Source organism: Sparus aurata, chromosome 1 (genome assembly GCF_900880675.1).
Source record: "Sparus aurata chromosome 1, fSpaAur1.1, whole genome shotgun sequence".
Classification (NCBI taxonomy): domain Eukaryota; kingdom Metazoa; phylum Chordata; class Actinopteri; order Spariformes; family Sparidae; genus Sparus; species Sparus aurata.
This window is the reverse complement of record NC_044187.1, coordinates 4,066,974-4,089,944: the sequence shown is the minus strand read 5'-3', so window position 1 is coordinate 4,089,944 and position 22,971 is coordinate 4,066,974. Positions and strand designations below refer to the sequence as shown.

Here is a 22,971-nt window from a genome sequence, read left to right as displayed (position 1 = left end):
ATTTCAGGTCCGGCTGGTCGGAGGAGACGAGCTGGTTCGTGGGAATTTCCCTGATCGGCTCTCATCGCGTGACAGAGCAGATCCAAGTGTTGGATTACAGACTCGACAAACCAACAACAAGTGCAGCATGCTTCACTTTATTATTGTGATAAATCACCTGGACACTCTTTTTAGGAAAAAGGTAAATCCCTCCAGTGATCACATTAAGAGGAAGTGTCAGACGGGCAGTCAGTGAAGTACTCAGAGACGGTGATGGCTCGGCACTCCTGCTGGTAGATGAGTCTGACCCTGCAGACAAACACACCAGGTATTCACATGTTGTTCAGGTTAACGGCCTGCAGTGTTTCTACGACTGAATGTTAAACAGTTTGTCATCTAAAGAATGTGTTTTCCAAAAAGGTAACAACTCACATCATCATTAACTCCCTCTGGTGCTCGTATCCAAAACCCTTGTCCCTGTGAAAACAATCCAGACGGGAAAACGTTACGATCACAGCAACCTGGTTCCAGACTGAGTCACATGAGGCGAACACAGTCCAGTCTCCAGGATATAATGTCAGCGGTTCATGTTTCTGCAGACCACAGATGTGTATCAGTCGAGGCGTATCACGTTCACGTTACACGGAGGTGATGGTGGAGGGATATCCAGCCATTTTTGCAGCAACCAAAACAGCTGTTAAAGCCAAACCAGGATGCCTTTTACCTCCCAGGTTTCATTTATCTGTGGTTTTGCAGAAACTTACCATGCTGACATTTATTCTGGCTACTTAAAACTTCAGCTTCATGCAGCAGTGTGACCCAAGCTCACACAAAAAAGTAAAACTCTTCCATCCTCTCCTCCTCCTGATGATATAAAGTCAGGTGAAGTGTCGGAGTCCACTAAACGTTTCTGGAGCTTCACAGTAAAACAGAGCTGTAGCGTTGTGCTGAACAACAGAAGCAGCTGGAGATTTGATTTAAATCTTAGAAAATAACTGGAAATAACCCAACGTGAGCGCCCTGAGATCCAACACTTCAAGTCCTCCTTTCACTGCAGCTCCACCGAGCGATGGAGGTGTGAAAACATCTTTTCAAATCAGTTCTGAAGCTCCAGAAATGTTTTGTGGACTAATAAAATTCACCCGACTTCCCCTTGGACACAATCGTTTTAAGTAAATCCAGGCGAGTCAAACTTTCATGTTTAACTGCGACATTTAAACGAGTGAACTGAGAGAGAAAAGTGAACTCACAGGAGATATTGGAAGATCGTGAACACGCAGTTGATGTCATCATTTATGTCGTCATCAATCAACTCTGTGAAGAGAACAAGTGGATGTGTTAAAGGTCCAGTGTGCAGGATTTAGTGGCCTCTACAAAAAAACACAAACAGAGACTCACGGCTGCAGCTCATCCCACAGATGTTGGGTGATAGAGACTCTCCGTCGCTGCAGACCAGGTGGTTGCTGAGCTGGAAAAGGCCGTAGAGCGTCCAGATGTTGTCATCCACATGTGAAGGCTTGGGTGTTGTAGGAGGAGCCTTCCCGGCGTGCCGGCGGCCCCGAGCCGGCGGCGGGGTTGCTATGCTGAACAAGCCCGCGTAGCTCGTGTCCCTCTTCCCCTTGCCGTGATGTTTTCCACTCCCGGGGTCCAGCTGGTTCACAGCACTGGTGTTAAAACCTGATGCAAACTGTGCGTGACAGACAACTGAAGGAAGGAGAGAAGAGAAACAACGTGACCAGTTATCTCTTTTTCATGCACACTGTGAATATTCATGGTCCCCAGAGGATGATTCCTTAATGACTTTATGACCTCCTTGTGTTTCCTGCTGCTTCAACATCGGCCCAAACTTTCTGAAACTTGTTCTTGCAGAGAGGAAATATCAAAAACTGCTCATGGCATTAAACAGAAAGAGATGAACAAAGCTGTAACAACTTCAGATTAGGTCTGATTTTGTTTAATGTAAATATTGTTTTTAAATGTTTGCCTTTGTGTGGTCTCCTTGTTTGTTCAACCTGAGGACCGTGAATGTCTGTGCAACATTTTCCTGGTAATCCATCCGATAGTCGTTGAAATATTTCAGCATCCATAAATCATGTGGACATGTACAGTACTTCAGCTGTGTCCTGCTGTGGGATGAAGGTGGATCCACTCTACCAGCACCGTCACATTTCCTCCACCGTGCTGACAGACGACGTCGTCACTCCTCCAGCTTTTCATTTATTCTGCTGTCTCGCAAATGTTTTTCTTTGTGATCAGATTTGTCCGTCAGCGTCTCGTCTTCTTCTGTCCAACGTCTGTGTTTCTGTCCCATCTGAATCTTTTTCCTGTTATTGTCAGTCTCTGATTTGGCTGTTTCTTTGCTACTCTGCCTAGAAGGCCAGCACCCCGGAGTCGCCTCTTCTCTGCAGACGTTGAGACCGGAGGTAACGTTTACTGAAGCTGCCAGCTGAGAACCTGTGAGGCGGCGGTTCCTCAAACTACAGACTCGCTTTATACTCAATTATGCCTCATTGCACACATTAAATGAATAAAAATAAATATCATGAATCCCATCAAATTAATCTGCAGCCCTGGGAAACATTTTTATCTGTTTCTTACTTCACATAACAAAATATTACCCATGTTCAGTGTCGCACTCACCGTGTGCCACTAAGACATCCACAGGCAGTCCTTTCTGCTTCACTTCCTCCTGCAGGCGACCGATCGTCGTCTTCAGTTCGTCCCTCAGCTCACATCTGGTCACGTCTCTGCCTTCAGCCGGACTGCAGCCCAGCGCTGCCAAGAGGAACACCACGAGAGCCCTCATCTCCACTCACACTCCCTGAAAACATACGTGACATGAGACATTATATATACTGTCTGCAGAGCCACCGCTGGCAAATCAGAGAGGACATCTTTTGTTCTCCTCAGATAAAGGCCGCTCCCTCGGCGCCTGGAAAGCAGCTGGAAGTTCACAATGTTGTGTTTAATCTCACACTTACAGCGTTGAGTTTCTGAGCTCTGGTGACATCAGTGAGGAAAAACGATCTATGTGCCTGAAAACATCTTTTCTTGTTTTCAGGTCACACCTTCGTCCCCGTTCAAAAGACCTGGTCGTGGGACCAAAAGCGACATAAAAAGACATTTATCATTTCAGGAGTCAGGTGTCGGCTGGGCGGCGTGACAGCAGTGTATACCATCAGCTCCCTGAGCACAGCTATGATGTTTCGTCCAACAAAGAAAGGAACAATGTCAAGAGCAGCAAAACAGCGACATGGAAGATGAGCGGAAGAAGACGTAGATTAGTTTCAGTTTTCAATGAAGGCTTTGGTTAAACTTGAAATACTAAAACTGTAATAAAATCAACCAGTTTCTTGTGCTCCAGGCTGATTAATCAAACAAGTGGAGGAGAAGATTTAATGCAATAAAAGGACGAAAATGTGCTGATGTGAGAAGTCAAAAGCCAAAAGTCTTCTACTGTAACTCAGAACAGCTGGAGGTCCTGTGTATTTGAGTTGTATTTGAACTTTTTTCCTAAGATGTGTAGTTTTTCAGCCATGAGAGACTCAAAAAAACTCTCAGAAATTTTCTCTTTCCGTGACGCTCCCAGCCACAAATGTCACTCAACAATGGTGATATTTTCCACAGTTGTAGCCACACTTATCTTCTTTCTCCCAATGTGTCTGCTTTATCAGTAGGATTTACGTTTTTTGAATTATCTGCCTCTAACCGACAAGATAGCTCTCAACTGTTCCATTTACTCCAATGTAAATCGGGAAGAGGATTTTCGAAACTGCACCCTTTTTTAACTCGCTCCCATTACCACATTTCTGTAGCTAGGACCACAAAACTTGATGAGAGTGTTCTTTAAGGTCTTTCTCACTTGATGGTGAGTAAACTTCGCTGATACCATGTTTGATTTTTCGTCGTGGGGCAAAGCGCACAGCCCACTCTTGCGATTTCCCAGCGGGGAATTGTCATAAATACTGCACAGGGTTTTATGAAGCACAACATGCATTCCCTGTTCTGTGGACTAAGATAAAAAGGCAGAGAAGAAGAGATGTTTGTCTCATCTCCTCATTATAAGCTACATTATAGAACGTATAGCTCTGTTGTGTTTCATATGTCTGAGCCTATAAATATTAATTCGTATATCAGATTTTGATCCTTGGTCCGTCTGCTCATCACTGTGTCCAAGGACATTCCTTTTATTTAGATCTAGACTATTAAACTGTTTTATAGAGGTTATTAAAGTAACTCAAAAGTAGCGTAATAAGTAATATATTACTCTATGCAGACAGTACTTCTTTAACTTAATACATTACTTTAAAATAAGGGTAACTAGTACTATATTTTAAGACTGATAAATAGCTCTCTTGGTAAATAACTCGCCTCGTTCAGTCTCCTGAGGTTGAGATCAGGGGTTCAAATCCTCTCTGCCGTGCTAATTAGCATGCTAATCATTAACCTGCGTGACATCAGCATCAGTCTATGACCAGCATGCTAACACTGTCATTGCTCACATGTTAGCTTTCTAAGTATTTAGCTCATAAATCACCACTGTCCTCACTGACATGTTAGTGTGACTGCAGACTGTTGGTTTAACAGTTAGCATAGTTAGCCTAGCGTATCTGAAAATACCCGCGGTCATTTCAGTCTCACTGCCACTTGCTAAAAACAGCTTGGGAGAATTATATTAAAGCTATCAGTGCCGTCGTTCACAGATCTTCAGGGTGAAAAGGTTTGAACGTTACTAATTTCTTCACGCTTCTCTTGAGCCTCCGTACTGCGTGTGATGTAAAGCGTTATTGATAAGTAATCACAATCTACAGTCTGAACGTGATCAGTCCATGTCGATTTAAAAAACAAAAATGCTCTCAAACATTTAACATCAAGTGTTTATTGAAAATGACAGAAAATACAAGATGATTTTGTTTTTTCAGCCGGAATAACCACCAACATATTCATCAACATTATTGAGAAACGATGCCAGTTCAATTCCAAGTAAAGACATTTCAGCGATTGATTATAATGAAATATAAATTAAACGCTTCCCACTTTATCCAATCAGGACAGAGAACTGATTACCACCTCACATTCATGTGTTGGCGTACAGAGGAGCGAGGCTACCTGCAGAACATACAGGAGGTGAGCTTGATAGTGACGCTTACAAAAGGCTTTCATTAAGTTTGATAGATAATCATGCAGTTCAAAGGTCAAAGCACGCAGGTCACACTGGAGACAGCGCTGATAGACATGAGGAAATCAGTGTTGATGTGACGTCCTGCAGTAGAAACTGTTCTGACGGCTGCTCAGTTACATTTGTCAAAGAAGCTTTGAGTGTAAGAGAAACGCTTGCACCAGCGAGGGGCGGTCTTGAGCATGTACCTGTTTGGATGAAAGAAAGAAAAAGCAATCAGTTATTCGTTTGTCAGTAAGCAGCACGTGCACAGCCTCACAATTATACTGTCGACACCTGAACACAGTATTCAGAGCGGGAACAATACTGACTAGAATCGTGTTTTTTTACTCTTTATTTAAGCGAGTTAACCTTTTTTGTAAAGGACGCCTCATTGAGACAGTTGCATAAAAAGTCCAATACAATCCAGCATGTTTTTAACAAATGAAACAGTTGAACTTGAACACTTGGATGAGATTGCAGGCTTTTAAACTCCTGCAGGGTTTAAAAGCCTGCAGCTCCCCTCCAGGTGTTAGAACTGAAGAAGCCTCTTGGACGAGAGCTGAAATGATTATGTCAGCGTTGCCAGATCATCAGGCACAGCTGGCTAAAACTAATGCAGATGAAGTTTCACAATCGTTTCACTGTGCAGAAACTTACAGCCAGAAGCGACTCTTCACGAAGCAGTCAATGTCATCCGTGATGTTGTCATCGGTGAAGGCTTCAGGGGGAAGAAGAAGGAACAGTTATTTACAAGATGTCAGATTGAAGGAAAATCTGCAATTGTTCATTTCTGTGTGTTCGTCTGTTTTAATGACTCACCACTGCAGGCTGTCTCACACTTGTTTTTAGACTTGACATAACCAGAATCGCAGAACAACGTGTCAGGCATCTGGAAGAGCCCGTAGAAGCCGATGGACCAAGGCTTCTGCTCCCTGACGGGCTTCCTGTGGTACTTCCCGACGGGTCTCCTGTGGTACTTCCCGACGGGTCTCCTGTGGTACTTCCCGACGGGTCTCCTGTGGTACTTCCCGACAGGTCTCCTGTGGTTCTTCCTGGAGGGCCCCCTGTGCCCCCTGCGACGTAGAGATCGTTTTTTACGTTTCCCAGCTTCCTCCGGCCCCTGCTCATCCTCTTCCGTCTCAGCATCCTCATCATCATCAGCCTTGTCCATCTCATTACTGTCAGCCTCGTCCGTCTCATCACTGTCAGCCTCGTCCATCTCATTACTGTCAGCCTCGTCCGTCTCATCACTGTCAGCCTCGTCCGTCTCATCATTGTCAGCCTCGTCCATCTCATTACTGTCAGCCTCGTCCATCTCATCACTTGCCTCCGTCGGATCTGCCTCATTCTCATCATTATCCTCCATCTCTTCGTCCTCATCCACCTTTGTTGACATCTCTTCATCCTCATCACCCTCTGTTGCCATCTCCTCTTCCATCTCATTACTGTCGGACTCCTTGCTGCTTGAGTCGGCCTCCCTCTTCCGTCTTCTGTTGCCCGGTCTGAAGGTTGAATTTGTGGCATTCGATTCCGATGGAGTTGATGGAGATGACATTGGGGCTGATGTAGTGGTTGTTTGTCCGTTGGTCATTGACCCATTGGTGATCATTGGTCCATTGGTGGTCATTGGTCCGGTAGCCATTGATCCATTGGTGATCATTGATCCATTGGTGATCATGGGTCCATTGGTGGTCATTGGTCCCGTAGCCATTGATCCATTGGTGATCATTGGTCCATTGGTGGTCATTGGTCCGGTAGCCATTGATTCACTGGTGGCTGGTCCAGAAGTCATTGGTTTGGGAGTTGTAGGTACACGTTTGCCTAACACTTTGATAAGGCCGGTGTTCAGATGGGACCTCCTGTTCAGATTACAGATAACTGCAGAGAACCAGTCATGAAGAAGAGAAGAAAAGAAAGAAGGCGAGATGAAATCATCACATTTATTACAGTTCAGTCAAAACCAACTGCAAAAGTACGTTTTGCCCGCTGATGCTGTGAGAACTCGTGAATTTTAAACACTTGTTGCACGTCCCTTCCAGTCCCAATCAGTTAATCAATTTTTGCATTCGGACGTCTCATTTTGAGGACACTTCATTAATCTCACCTATGGCCAGAATTCTCTCCTTCAGTCTCTGAAACCTCCTGGGCAGCTGGATCGCCTGGTCCAGCTTTTGTTTCAGCTCGCATCTGGAGACGGTCCGGCCCTCGGACAGGCTTGGCACCAGAACCGCCACAGCCAACACCACCAACAGCCCCAACTTCATGTTAACGTCTGCTGGGAAAATGGGAGAAAAATGATTGAAAATCTTACGTTGGATGAGGGGGATGAACTTAAAGGGTTTTTAAATCATGCTTCTGTTAATGAAACACACTGAGTCTTTTCACAATTTGGATTATGAAATTTTGCAACAAGAGACGTTGGTATCATTGGGTGAGATGGGATGTTATCTGGTTTCAGCACAAGTCAAGAATTAAGTTATTCTTTCAGTCGTATGTTGAGATAAATATCTGCGAACAGGGAAATACACAGAGAGCCAGAAGAGTTCACGCACCGTGGAGCGTGAACTCTTCTGGCTCTCTGTGTATTTCCCTGTTTGCAGTTACAGTGAAAAGACAAGTAATTAGATTACAGATATATTCACTAAAGAGGGAGATTAGTAACAGGATTACAATTATGAAATCAAGAATGGTAAACAAGTAATCCTCCACCCTGCCAGTTACTTCAGGGATTACCTGCTGCATCGAAAGAAAAAGTAGCACAATTTTAAATTAATTGATAATAAGATAATAAGAACAATTCTAAATATCAGATCGGATCATCTGTTGTCACATAGATACATGTAAACTTATGTTTAATTTATTTTTACTTAAGTTAAGTTATTATCAGACAAGTGCTTTTGGTACTTAAAGGTCCTAGTTGTAAGAGAAACTGATTTTCGACCATCATTGAGACTCAATTATATCATTTTCATACAAAATGAACTTTACAGCTGCAACAAGGAACGCTAAATTTTTTTTTGCTGACAATGGTGAAACAAATAAAACGTTGTTTTAGTGTTGCACCACCAGACTACAGAGCAGCTTCTGTCCTCAGGCTGAGTGTGAGATTTAATTAAGACATTAAGAAAAACTGTTAAAAATATATATTGTTATATCTGATGGGTCACAAAGAGAGAAGAGTTTAAAACTGATTCATAACCAGCTAAAAGTTCCATCTTGTCCATTAAAATACATTTAATGTCTGATGGATCAGTGAAGATGTTTGTTTTCTACTTTCTGATACTTTTCTTTCTTTATATTCAAATAGTTTACTCTTTACTCCATTACATTTATTTTGTAGCTTTAGTTACTGGTAACTTTAGGAGAAGAAAATTATTCCAATAATCAGAAAAATTCTAAATATCGGATATAATGATAATCAGTCGACCCGGAGTTTAAAGTCTATACAGACATGTTCAGGTATTTATGTGTACTTTACTTTAACTTGTACTTTTGATACTTAATTACAGCTTCTGTCAGATACTTTAAGACTTTTACCAAAGTAATATTTTAACACAATATTTTTAGTTTTGGTAGTTGGTACTTTTCACAGCACTGATGATGATACGCCGTCCCGACAGAGACAAATAACTAACCCAGCGTAAGTTTATTAATGTTTCTGGACTTCTTGTTCACTGCTTTCATTTGTTTTTATAAATTAATCGTTGTTATTTTATTATCTCTCTAAAGTTGTGAGTAAAAGCCAGATGGCAACAGAACAAGTGAGGAAGTTATTATCAATCAGTTGTATTAAATACAACACAAGCAGCTCTGACAACACGGCAAAATCAGAAGAATAACATAAACCCTGAGGATAATTAAAATGTGTTTAGTCGTGTTGTTCAAATTCAAAACCAAGGAACGCAAACTGAAGCAGACAACCAGCCAACAGGAAGAGTCAGTGAGTGAAAACAAAATGACAACAGAAGAGAGGAAGTTAATATCAATCAGTCACATCATTAGAAATAACTGTTGCTCTGACAACATGGCAGCAGGAATGATAAGATACAAGCAGAAGATGAATAAAACATGTTTCTCACCTCGTTCCTCCTCCTGTAGTTCAGACTTTCTCTCTGATGGATGTTTGCAGCGCTCTGACTTCAGACCAAAGAGCCTGCAAGCTTTTATATCTTAACTTCCTGGTGTGGACCGACCTGTTTGACCAGCTGTCATAGTTTTTTGACATCCTTTCCTTGAAGGAAGGACGGACGATGTGAAACTCACGACCAAGAAAGAAACAAAGGTCACTGTGATGGTTTGTAAATACATGGATTAACTTTATAAATGACATGGTCAACATACGCCTGAGTGAGCATTAAGTCGTCTTCATTGTGTGACAGGGACGATGAAGCAACGCAAACACGACTCAGAAGCCTGAACGGATCACAGGGATGTGAAGCATCAGTCTGCAGCTCTGTGAGCAGTTCAGTGCTCAACATCACTTTTCCCTGTTTAACAAAGCTCTGATCTATGGAAGCTGTAGCTCAGGAAGTAGAGCAGGTCCCCTAGTTATTCCTTGAGCAAGATACTGAACCCCAAACTGCTCCTGATGAGCAATGTGGGGTGTGTGAATGGGAAGAAACATGAGTCCATTTACCATGATGAAACATGCAATCAGACAAAACTTAAGGAAACATTCTGTATTGATATTTTATATGTGGTTGTGATGTCTGAGTTTGCAGCATGTTTCTGTACCTTGTTTGAAGCTTTTGTATTTAGTTGCATTGTCTTAATCAGAGGTGTGTTTGAGTGACGGGTGTGTACGAGCAAAACAAAGGACAGCAAACAAAAGCAGAGGCCACGCCAACAGGAGCAGTTCAGTGATTTAAATTTTAGAGGAAGAATTATTAAATTTACTGGCACAGGGCGAAGCAGAGATTGGAAGTAACTAAGTACTTTGTTACTGTACTTTTTTCAGGTATCTGTGCTTTGTTATTTCTGACGGCTTTTCACTTTCCCTCCCGACATCTGAACACAAATATCTGAACTCTCTCGTCCTCACATTTGCAAAACAGACTCGATGTCGACCTATCGGAGCACATCACGCACGGCAGACACAGCCAGACGAGACAAAGACGAGACAAAGACGTAAGAAGACGTAAGAAGACGTAAAAGACGTAACAGGCTCAACAATCAACTGTCTTTGTGGTGCGTTCAGGAACAGCTGGGACAAATCCTACTGATTCTACCTTTAACTTTAATAGTCTTTGAATTCTATTAATATGACGTGAGCTTCAGTTAGCTTTGGCCACAAATGTCCTTCAGAGGGAGACTTTTTACTCTGATACTCTGAGTACATGTCAGAGCCTGTAATCTATTACTTTACTGGAGTAAGGAGTTCAATCAATGTCTCAACTTCTCCTAGGGAAACAATCAGTGGACTGTTGACAGTCGATTCCATGGGTGAATAGAAATGTGGGCAGAAACCCAACACTGATACTGCTTGTCATGCCGGCAGCAGGTGAACTACTCAGGTTACTGTGTCAGTGGTACCTGATAGGTCGATTGAGTAAATCTGGAGAGGTCCAATGACGCATGGGCCTGGAGGAAGTGAACTGAAGTGATAAAGAACTGTAGGGCTTTGTGGCACCATAAGGTTTAATGTAGTCCACCAAAAAAAAAGAGTCCCTAATGATGCATTTTCAATAATCTGAACAATCTGACAATGAAGGAAATTTAAGATCCTGACGACCTGAGAGCCGGGTTCATCTTTTAAACCCGAGCAGAGCCAAACGTTCTAACTCTCAGAGCTTCTGTTTGGTATCATTTTTCATCTAATCTGTGAAGTAGTTGCCTTCTTTAACCCATGCTGCATTAATAAGTTGTGCAATTCAAGGGAGAAAGTTTCATATAACATATTCACACGGCGGCCATATTCCTCTAAATATCAAGCTCAGCGTGGGAGGTTTAAAGGCTGGTGTCTAAACACAGGAAATCAGATTCACTTCCTGATTGCTCAACAGCTGAAAAGATGATGATGATAATAATGATTTTAAGGTAAAACAACATATGTTATAGCCCATTAGCCAATGTTAGCATTCTAACATCTCGAGTGTTTTTACCTTCCAGACTTACAAAAATGGGTCTAAGATATCCGCTGATATCTTACAATTACTTTTCACTTTTCATATCTTACTGTGTAATATAATCACACTGCCATGTTAGCTAAGAAGTGGCTAAATGCTAACGTTAGCTGCTGTGGGTTATCAAATTGAAGTTGCACTTGCTGATCAATCAGGAAGTGGTGAAAATATAACGATTTGTCAGATTTCCTACATTTATCGGATGGACACGAGTACTTGTGTTACATGTTATTGATATTATTAATGACATAGTTGTGCTCACAGTGACACATTTTTCGGTTCCCAGGTTGAGGAATGTCCCTTCGTGAGATTTGCGTTCTCGATTACCTGCTGAACCTCACAATCTGTGCAGTCAGGTGATAGTTGTGTAACCGTTCTGCTAGGATTTTGTTCCAGGATGTAGTTAAGTTGGCGGGGTGAAGCGGATGTTTGTTCCACGCATTGTGTGAGATGACAAACAGGATGAGGACACGTTGGTCCAGTCTTACTTTTTTGCCATGTCATTATCCAAACATATTCATGTGTACATGGACACGCGTCGCATGTCTCCAGGAAGTCAGGCAGCTCAGGGTGAAAATAGTCTCAACATTCAGAAAACCTGTTTGGATTTCATCACTTTAACAAGAAGAAAAGCAGCCTAATCCTTTATTTACCTACTTAATCGTTGCAGATTAGTCTGAGGACAGAGGATGTCGTTCATCGTACAGGCGAGACGACGTGACTGTGATTAATGATTGATGCCTGAATAACTGTGATTTGGCACAAACTAGTTACGACTCATTGATTACTCATTACTGCATCATTACTTTATATTTCTGTGTACAGTCGAAGTTTTAAATCTCAGGTTGATTGTAAGTCTCACTCTACTTGAGGCTAAGAAAACAGTAATGAGCTGATGAAGGTTCTCAGTCATCTGTCTTCTCCGGCCATCAACACCTGAAGGAGAAAAATCATTTCTTAGAGGACGACAATGTGAACATGTTGTCCAGATGACAGATGGCTTGAAAGAGAGGTAAAAGAATCCATCAGTGTCACACTGGAATGACCGTCTTTGAACAGAGGAGGTGAACTACGACACAACTTTTCACCCACCTGCAATGAAGAACTGAGTTCTCTCCACAGACAGTTTAACAGTGAACCCCTCACACCTGGACACACCTGGCCTCAGTAACCCACATAAACCCCTCACACCTGGGTTCACCTGGCCTCAGTAACCCACATAAACCCCTCACACCTGGACACACCTGGACACACCTGGCCTCAGTAACCCACATGAACCCTTCACACCTGGACACACCTGGCCTCAGTAACCCACATGAACCCTTCACACCTGGACACACCTGGCCTCAGTAACCCACACGAACCCTTCACACCTGGACACACCTAGCCTCAGTAAACCACATGAACCCCTCACACCTGGACACACCTGGCCTCAGTAACCCACATGAACCCCTCACACCTGGACACACCTGGCCTCAGTAACCCACATGAACCCTTCACACCTGGACACACCTGGCCTCAGTAACCCACATGAACCCTTCACACCTGGACACACCTGGCCTCAGTAACCCACACGAACCCTTCACACCTGGACACACCTAGCCTCAGTAAACCACATGAACCCCTCACACCTGGACACACCTGACCTCAGTAACCCACACGAACCCTTCACACCTGGACACACCTAGCCTCAGTAAACCACATGAACCCCTCACACCTGGACACACCTGGTCTCAGTAACCCACATGAACCCCTCACACCTGGACACACCTAGCCTCGGTAAACCACATGAACCCCTCACACCTGGACACACCTGGCCTTAGTAACCCACATGAACCCCTCACACCTGGACACACCTGGCCTCAGTAACCCACATAAACCCTTCACACCTCTACACACCTGGCCTCAGTAACCCACATGAACCCCTCACAATTGGACACACCTGGCCTCAGTAACCCACATGAACCCCTCACACCTGGACACACCTGGCCTTAGTAACCCACATGAACCCCTCTCACCTGGACACACCTGGCCTCAGTAACCCACATAAACCCCTCACACCTGGACACACCTGGCCTTAGTAACCCACATGAACTCCTCTCACCTGGACACACCTGGCCTCAGTAACCCACATGAACCCCTCACACCTGGACACACCTGGCCTTAGTAACCCACATGAACCCCTCACACCTGGACACACCTGGCCTCAGTAACCCACATGAACCCCTCACACCTGGGCTCACCTGGCCTCAGTAACCCAAATGAACCCCTCACACCTGGACACACCTGGCCTTAGTAACCCACATGAACCCCTCACACCTGGACACACCTGGCCTTAGTAACCCACATGAACCCCTCACACCTGGACACACCTGGCCTCAGTAACCCACATAAACCCCTCACACCTGGACACACCTGGCCTCAGTAACCCACATAAACCCCTCACACCTGGACACACCTGGCCTCAGTAACCCACATGAACCCTTCACACCTGGACACACCTGGCCTCAGTTATCCACATGAACCCTTCACACCTGGACACACCTGGCCGCAGTAAACCACATGAACCCTTCACACCTGGACACACCTGGCCGCAGTAACCCACATGAACCCTTCACACCTGGACACACCTGGCCTCAGTAACCCACATGAACCCCTCACACTTGGACACACCTGGCCTCAGTAACCCACATAAACCCCTCACACCTGGGTTCACCTGGCCTCAGTAACCCACATAAACCCCTCACACCTGGGTTCACCTGGCCTCAGTAACCCACTTGAACCCTTCACACCTGGGTTCACCTGGCCTCAGTAACCCATATGAACCCCTCACACCTGGACACACCTGGCCTTAGTAACCCACATGAACCCCTCTCACCTGGACACACCTGGCCTCAGTAACCCACATGAACCCCTCACACCTGGGCTCACCTGGCCTCAGTAACCCACATGAACCCTTCACACCTGGGTTCACCTGGCCTTTGGGAAGCGGTGGAAAATCTTCTACTGTAGTTTCATGTCTCAGGCAAATAAGAATGAAAAAGAAACAGCTGATTGCAAAAAACGTGAAGTGATGAAACTGTGGTTATTGATACTGATACTCTCTGGATCTGCTGTGTTTCTCAGTTTGTTTGTGTTCTGTTTTTGCACCTTTTGCTCCTTTTTCTCATGCATATTGTTGTCAATCAAACAATAAACATATATTACTTGAAAAAAAAGATTATATTAACGAAGAAAAAGCTCACAGTAAGATTTTCTTTCATGTGGAAAAAAAGCCAATAACATATAAAAGTTATGAAAATGTACATTTCCTGTGAGAATATTTTATCATCACATGTTAAAGTTTTAATTCAGTTGCCAATCTTTTGGTAAAATGTGGAATAAAGCAGCAAATTTCACGATTTCATGTGTAATGTTTTGTTTCCACACGTGGGAAAACGCTGATGTGAAAGTGTCCATCAGCATAAACAATTAGATTCTCCTCATGTGTTAAATTAAAGTTTGCAAGTTAAAAATAGGCGATCACACGTGAAAATGTGGACATCAGATGATTTCATGTGCCTTGTTTTGTTTCTACATGTGCAAAAAAAAGAAAATCAAATCACAAATGAATTAATCTGACTGACAAGTGAAAATGGATAATTCAGACGTGGACACAAACCTGCAGAAATGTTCAGCTAACATGACGGATTATCTTCCTTTAAGGTCAAAATGTTCACAAGTGAACACAGAGCAGGATGCAGATGATCAGCGATGCTGTCGGACCGGTTCACTGTTTAATTTGCAAACTCATGCTTGTTCATCACTTTTAGCCACAAACACTCAGCCTTTGTTAACTGATGTCTGCGGTTAGAGACTGACAGGCTTCTGTGGGTGACGTGTTGAACCTGCACAGGAACATTCCCGTGTTACCACTGAAGATATAATCCTCGTTCCTCTGATGTCTCCTCGTTCCTCTGACGTCTCCTCGTTCCTCTGACGTCTCCTCGTTCCTCTGACGTCTCCTCGTTCCTCTGAAGTCTCCTCGTTCCTCTGACGTCTCCTCGTTCCTCTGACGTCTCCTGGTTCCTCTGACGTCTCCTGGTTCCTCTGACGTCTCCTCGTTCCTCTGACGTCTCCTCGTTCCTCCTCGCTCCCACACAGAAACAGATGGTTTCACCTGTTTCACCTCAGGACTGTCAGGAGGCGTGTCCACGCTGTCAGGTTGATTCCAGGTAACTGCTGTTTATGCAACAGAGCACGAGTTTAAACTTTCTCTTTTATGTCATAAATGTTTTCTACACATTCACAATAAACTCAAGTGTCACAGCTTTAAAAAGCACTGAAGGCTTTAAGATGACAGTTAAAGGGCGGCTGGAGCTCAGGAGGGCGAGCGGGTCATCTAGGAATCTGAAGGTTGCTGGTTCGAGTCCTTAGCTGCATGTTGAAGTGTCCTTGAGCAAGTTAATGAACCCTAAATTGCTCCTGATGAGCAGATGCACCTTGCATGGCAGCTTCTGTCATCAGTGTAAGTCACTTTGGACAGAAGCATCTGATAAAGGCCCTGTAATGTGAAATGTAAATATCCAACAGGCTTAAAATCTATTAAAATGTATTCAAACTGAACTTATTTTCTACATCCTGAACTAAACTGCAGTCTGTCTGCCAGCAGATACAGAAGCAACTTCCAGCCTCCCTCCTCAGGCTGTGAGATGATTCTATATAACATCCACCATAATAAACAGTTTGTTTCTGTGATGTAGCCGAAAGGAACTCAAACTGAACTGTGGTTCTCAACCCTGGTGTTGTTAAATGACCTACATGATAGTAATCAATGAAATATTGATGAATAAACAAATGAATTAATATTATATTTTCATGTCTGACTCATCCCTCATTAACTTACAACAAATCAAACATTTGAAAAATAACGGGTTTGTGTATTCATACTTCGATTTGATGCTCAGATAAAAAAAAAAAAAAGAGGGGGAAATAAAAAATCAGCGTTGGGTCAAACTCTAAAGAATCGACACCAGTGGAAACTGATCCGATCTGATGGTATTGATCAGAAGACATGGGCCTCAGATAAGTTCTGATAGATGATGTGTGTGTGTGTGTGTGTGTGTGTGTGTGTGTGTGTGTGTGTGTGTGTGGTGATGATCAGTGATCTATTGTCATCAGGCCTGACTAATCTCAGATGTGTTCATTATTAGAAGAGAGGATTTGATGAACTCACGGCTTCCAGTCAACCGGAACAATGATCTGACACATTCCTGAATTAACCTGAATGAACAGGTTCAACAGCTGTTCCTGGAAAACAGTGACCGCAAAAAATGACACGTCGTTATTAACAATAACAGACTCGCTGTGTTGTGGTGAGATGAACACATGTTCATCACGTAGGAGAAGTTATAATCTACAGTTAACAGAATCATGTTTATTGTCTCCAAAACAACGAAACACAGAGAGCAGCTCTTTGTTCGAAGAATAGATATCAAATACAAACAAGTATAAAACATAGATTCGAAAAAACTACTAATAACTATAAAGAGGTAGACTATCTTCACACTGATCGTCGTCCTGTTGGCTTAGAAGAAGAAGAAGAAGAAGAAGAAGATGAAGAGGATGAAGAAGAAGAAGAAGAAGAAGAAGAATACTATATCAAGTCCCGGGGGGAAATTGTTTTTGTTCCAGATGCTCCGTGCAAAGTATAAATAGAAATAAAGCATGAATGGAAAAAAGAGATAAAGATAAAGATATAAATGAAATAGTAAAGTAGACAATCTAAAAAAGTATAAGGAGGAGAAGGACGATGAAGAAGAAGGAGGAGGAGGAGAAGGATGACAAGGAAGAAGAAGAAGATGGAGAAGAAGAAGAAGGAGGACGACAAGGAAGAAGTTGAAGAAGAAGGAGGAGGACGACAAGGAAGAAGAAGGAGAGGAAGACGATGAGGAAGAAGAAGAACAAGAAGAAGTAGAAGAAGAAGAAGAAGGACGACGATGTTATGATATCGTCACGTGTCTGTTTGTCTGTATCAAATCAAATTGAAATAGTAACAATCATAATAAAGAAAATAAAGCTTCCTGCTCCAGGAGCTGCTAATGAACTCATCTACAAACAACTGCAGCAGTCTTACAATCAGTGAAATAGTTTGTGTTTGCCTGTGACACAGAGAGCAGACCCAACACCAAACTGCTCCTGGTAGGTGGTCTGAGGGGGGCGCTGGTCCGGGCCCGCAGGACCGCGGCTGAGGACGGCGAGCGCTCTCAGGGAGCGAAGGTCAAAGCTCTGCTGGTAGTCTCCACACGGAGGGTTCAGAGACGGAGCAGACCTCCTGCTGTGAAGACAGAAGCTGCCATTAGAGTGACAGCCAGACATTTGTCTCTCTGCCTCTTTATACTCGACCAACACAGATAGATAAAGCATCTAACAACCAAACAGTGTGGCTCTGCCTGACCGTGTTCTGCTGTCCAGGTTAAACCTCCACACATCTACATTCATTCATTCACACACTGATGGTGGTGCCAGCCAGCACACCAGGAGCAGTTTTGGGGTTCAGTATCTTCCCAAGAACCGTTTGACATGCAGATTAGGGGAACTGAACCAGCAACCTTCTGATAACAAGACGCTGGCTCTACCCCTGAGCCACAGCTGCCCTCTGTCATGAGACCAGGCTGCAGAACCAGAAGAGAGAGATCCAAAAGTGATCCCGGGCCAGATGTAGATACTGTCACCACAAAACAAGCCGGCTCTACCTTGTGAGCAGCGACGTGTAAAGAGGACACCCGAGAACAGATAATACCACAGTTAATCAAAACAATGGGAGTCTGGAGGTCGGGCCAAAAAGAACAAAAGCACGGGGGACGTCTGGGCCGGACACAGTGGACCGACGGAACCAGAACTAAAAAGACTACATAATTAAACTAACAAGCAAAGCTGTGAAAAAAAAAACAGGACTAGCAGCCGTCCGTCCTCAAGAGAAAAGAAAAACACCAAGTCAGGGAAAAGACGCAAATACTCTCCTCCAACCGCCATTAATTAGGGGGCGGAGCTTAATCGCCTAATTAAGAGCAGCTGAGAGGAATCAGTTTAAAGACAAAGAAGACAGGAAACACAGAAGAAGAGAACACGTATCCAGTGAAGTTACACTTCAGCCTGCCACCATCATGTCTGATCTATCATCTCCTCCATGGGAGCAAAAGAATACATTACCCACAATCCTTTGAGTGGACAGTATGGACTCTACCCAGCTCTCCTGGATATAACCCACGAGCATCTCTGCCCAGACGGGACGGGCTGCAACAAGAGGAATTGTAATTTGAATGCACATTATATCTTTCACATGAAGTTCAGAGTCTGTTTGTGAGTTAATGATGTGCGACTCACGCTACTTTAAACTTTAAATGTTCTACTTTAACTCAAATACAATTATCAGACAGCTTTAGTTGGAGGATTGTGACAGTCCGGAGGGTTCAGTTTGCTGGTGCTGCTCACTCACTTTGCTGTAAACCCGGTCGGTCCATCAAGCTGTCTGGTGTCCTGAGACTCTCTGAACTCGTGGAGCCGCAGAGCGACACCAGAACCGGCCATCAGTGACGAGGCGAGCCTGGGTCAGCACCAAAGAGTCCAGAGAGAGACCGCAGCAGCCGGAGGAGGAGGAACACATATATACAAATATATACATTATTATTGAAATCATTCTATACAAAAAGTATAACTGCATCATTAATACGACCTTGTGACTCTTCATCATGCCACATTTAATATAACTTCAGTAAATGTGTTCAGTTCTCTTCCACCAGCGACTGATCGTACAGTTTACAGATCAATAATCAGTGTGTGCTGCAGTTCCTTCCACTGCTGTGTGTGTTGTGTATGTTGTGCTGTGTAATGAGGACTGAGGCCTCTAGAGGCTGCTGACATCTCACCTGTGCACATGTTCAACATGAACAAAATGTCTCCATGTCTAAAACAGACCGAGCACATGAACATCATAGTTTCATAGTTTCATACGTCCTCCGGAGCTGAGGAGACTTTAACACACTGTAAACAATCTGAGATAATAAACTTATTTAACCTTCACAATCATAATGTTTTGTTTTGCAAAGTTAAGTCATTTGTTCCATCTTCTTTATTTTATTTTTTTCATTCTACATTATCTATTTTGATCTTAAAATGGATGTTTTTCTCTGCAGATTAGGAAACTGAAATTATAAATCTCACTAATCAAGATGTAAGAAGATTCGATATATCTTTAAAGGGACTTTGGTTCATATGATGATTCTGTTTCCCCCTTAAAAAAGCCCCAAAACCTTTTTTTCTACAATCGGGGATAAAAAACAAACAAACAAAAGAGAAAACACTTTTTCCTTTTAAAATTATAGTTAAGTTATTTGTTCTGTCTTTATATTCATCTTTTGTTTGGCATCCTTTAGTCTGTTGTGCTATCTGATCTATTTTGACCTTAAAATGAGTGATTCTGTTTCCCAGGAAAATGAAAAAAACTTTTTCTACAATCTGTGATAGAAAAAACAACTTGTTTTCCTTTAAAATTATATTGTTTAGTTTTGCAAAAATAAAGTCATTTGTTCCGTCTTCTTCATCTATTTATAATTGTAATTTGGCATCACATTATCCTGTTATATCTTAAAATGATTGTTTTTCTCTTCAAATTAAACTCGCTGAGATGATAAATGCCACTATTGAAGAATGTACTATATGGACCAATTTCCATAAATAAAAAAAATCCATCTTTTCTGAATGGAGTTTGGTTCATATGATTTCTGTTTCCCAGGAAAAAAAGAAAAGACGTCTACAAATATTGGATAATAACCCATTTTTCCTTTAATATTAAGTCATTTGTTCTTTATTCTTTACTATCCTTTACTTAATTGTATTGAAACTCCATTAGTTCACATTATCTGATTCATTTTGGCCTTAAAATGACTGTTTTTCTCTGCAGATTAGGACTGAAATGACAAATGCAAATATTCAAGAAGTAAGAAAATTCCATCTTTGGTTCTTATCATAAAAACACTTCCCAGAAGGACGAGGGTCAGAAGCAAAGCAGCAGAATAAATCACGCCTTGTGAGGAAATTCAAAAAATTAAGTTGAATCTGTACAAAGTCCACAAACAAACAACAACAATTTAACATCTCACAGCATCAAAATACATAAAAAATACAATGTAAGTCAAAGTGAGATCAGTAAGTATCAGAAAGGCTCCAGAACAGAGAGTCATCGTTTTCTGTGTGACTTTTTAAAGGTAATATTGATTGTTCTGATATTCTGACCATCCAACATGAAGCAGCAGCAGCAGTCTCACCTGCACACCTGAGAGACGATCGATCAGCTGTTCTCAAAGCCTCCAGCTGATCTCTGACCTGCGTCTCCTCCTCTCCTCTTCACTGTGCTCCTGGAACGTCTCTGCTCCTCCTCGGATCGTCTCTGCAGGAGATCCAGGACAGAGAAACCCAACACCACCAACACCGACACAGCAAACTGACACTGGTAACCATGACCACACACGCACACACACACATACACACACACACACACACGCACGCACAGCTGATATGGCTGCTGTAGCTACTTTACTCCTGTTGGATGTCACTGAATCTTTTCTTGCTTCTGTTAGTCTCCTTCTTTCTTCTTCTCCTGTGTGTCGGGTCATGTTGACACCTCTGAACAATATCCACAAACTGTCCCATTTCATAGCACGTTAAGTGGGACTGAATTGTTATTTCACAGGCTGTAATTGATTAATGCCAAGCAGCAGCAGCAGCAGCAGCAGCAGCAGCAAGAGTCCCGTCTACGTAGGCCTGCAGCCAGACTGGGACCAGGATCCTCAAACAAAGCATCCATTCACAGGAAGGCTGGGGAGCGAGGGAGCGAGGGAGGGGGAGGGAGGAGGGAGGAGGGAGGGGGTGCTATACATTTTGGTGAGCCTGATTGAATTAATAACTATAAAAGTCTGAGAAAAAATGTATTGTCAACGTGCAAAATATCATCACGGTCAGTTTGACAGTTACTCCAGCGGACAGAAAGAGCTGATCTCAGATCAGATCAGAGGGAGGTGAATCATAACTGGACCAAATGTGGACACTTAAATCTACCAGGGACAGAGAGACAGGGACAGACAGACAGACAGACAGACAGACAGACAGAGAAACAAAGAGAAGGAGACAGAGAGACATATAGAGGGAGAGAGGGGGAGAGACAGAGAGAGAGAGAGAGACAGAGAAACAGAGAAAGAGGGGGGAGAAAAAGAGAGAGACAGAGAGACAGAAAGAGAGAGACACAGGGAGAAAGAGAGAGAGAGAGAGAGAGAGAGAGACAACAAAAGCTGGGGACCAACAAAAGCCCTGGATGCCATGAGGAGAGCGATGCTGCATTCAGGTACTCCCTGTAAAATCCTGTTTCCCAGTAGAAAGGATCACAGCATACTCAGACATGGTGACAGACACACTGTAAACATTTACATTCATCAAAACACAACGCTTAAATACGGAGGAGGATTAGGGCCACATGTGAATTTTTGTTTTAGTTCTGACTTTAATCTCAGAATTCTGAGAAAAAAGTCAGAATTTCGACTTTAAAGTCAGAACTAAAAAAAAAAAAATCATATGTGGCCCTAATCCTCTTCTGTATTTAAACTATTAGAACAACTAAAACAATGTTTAAAAAAGAGAAAGTATATTTAAGAAATGCAGTGCACTCATGAGTAAATAGGAAAAAGAAGATATGCAAACAGAATGTGAAGTCAGCTGAAGTGTCGTAGTCCACAGAACAGTTCTGGAGCTTCACAGTAAAACAGAGTTGCAGCATTCTGCTAAACATCTGAAACAGCTGAGACTTGATTTAAAACGGGGAAAAGCAATCTGATAAAAAATATGAAATGGCTCCTGGAAGCCCAGCATGTGCACCCACTTCTTACAGGGGGCGCTAAAGCTCATGGCTACAGTGAAGATTTCTGCTTTACAAAAGGGTGTAAACTATTTTCTTTCAAATCATTTTGAGATCCTGGTGCGTCTGGAGACTTGGATAACGTCTGTATGCAACCATTTCATGCTTTTTGTTTTGTTTTTCCATTTAAAAAACAGCAACTTCAGCTGTTTTTTGTATTTTTGGGTGAACTTATCCTTTAAAGGGACTCTATGTAGTTTTCAAACTCAGAATTTTCACATTTACAATATTAATTAGATAATAATACAAAATCAGAAATATGTGTTTTTTTCCATAACCATCCTAACCAGCTAGAAATGTGGCAGGGTCCGCCACAGGATTCAGGTAGTTGAACTTTAAGATCACTTTGTTTATGCAGACATGAAAATCTTTTTTTTTAATCTCTCTTAAAGGTGCTATTTGTTAGAATAGTTTGATTTCCCGACTGTCCCAACTCAGTGGACACTGTGTGATTGTAGGACGGGGCAAAGCATCATTTGACGAGTTAAAATTATCTTTCCCCAAAACTACACAGCGCACCTGAAATGTTAGTGTCTAAAAATTGGCACAAAAAAAAAGAGATAAACGTTAAAGTTAAAGATGAATCTGACTTTAATTTAAAACTCTTTTTTTTTGTATACATATGACCATAATATCATTATGGCAGGGTCTGCTGAATGTAAACAAAGTGAAGTACGAACTTGTTGTCGTCCCTTGAGGTCAGTTTGATTATTCAGTCACAAACACAGAGACTGTCTGTTTGTCTAGTTTCTTATCTTTCTCTT

The 22,971-nt window shown here is 42.7% G+C and overlaps 2 protein-coding genes across 3 annotated transcripts; both read right to left on the bottom strand.

The window, feature by feature from the left end:
- Nucleotides 1-121: 121 nt before the first annotated feature.
- Nucleotides 122-2,796, bottom strand: LOC115568812 (lysozyme C-like). The gene is made up of 5 exons (XM_030396472.1): nucleotides 2,620-2,796; nucleotides 1,378-1,683; nucleotides 1,230-1,293; nucleotides 412-456; nucleotides 122-288 (listed from the first exon to the last, which is right to left on the bottom strand). The coding sequence occupies exons 1-5, from the start codon at nucleotides 2,783-2,785 to the stop codon at nucleotides 204-206; spliced, it is 666 nt and encodes a 221-aa protein (XP_030252332.1). The 5' UTR covers nucleotides 2,786-2,796; the 3' UTR covers nucleotides 122-203.
- A 2,113-nt stretch (nucleotides 2,797-4,909) lies between these two features.
- LOC115592685 (putative surface protein SACOL0050) lies at nucleotides 4,910-9,326 on the bottom strand. 2 transcript variants are annotated; one of them, XM_030435735.1, is made up of 5 exons: nucleotides 9,220-9,326; nucleotides 7,245-7,412; nucleotides 5,960-7,018; nucleotides 5,798-5,858; nucleotides 4,910-5,346 (listed from the first exon to the last, which is right to left on the bottom strand). In XM_030435735.1, the coding sequence occupies exons 2-5, from the start codon at nucleotides 7,402-7,404 to the stop codon at nucleotides 5,271-5,273; spliced, it is 1,356 nt and encodes a 451-aa protein (XP_030291595.1). In that variant the 5' UTR covers nucleotides 7,405-7,412; nucleotides 9,220-9,326; the 3' UTR covers nucleotides 4,910-5,270. The 2 variants fall into 2 exon arrangements, with proteins under 2 accessions (XP_030291595.1, XP_030291603.1); XM_030435743.1 differs by having other exon boundaries at nucleotides 7,245-7,415; nucleotides 9,220-9,320.
- Nucleotides 9,327-22,971: the final 13,645 nt, after the last annotated feature.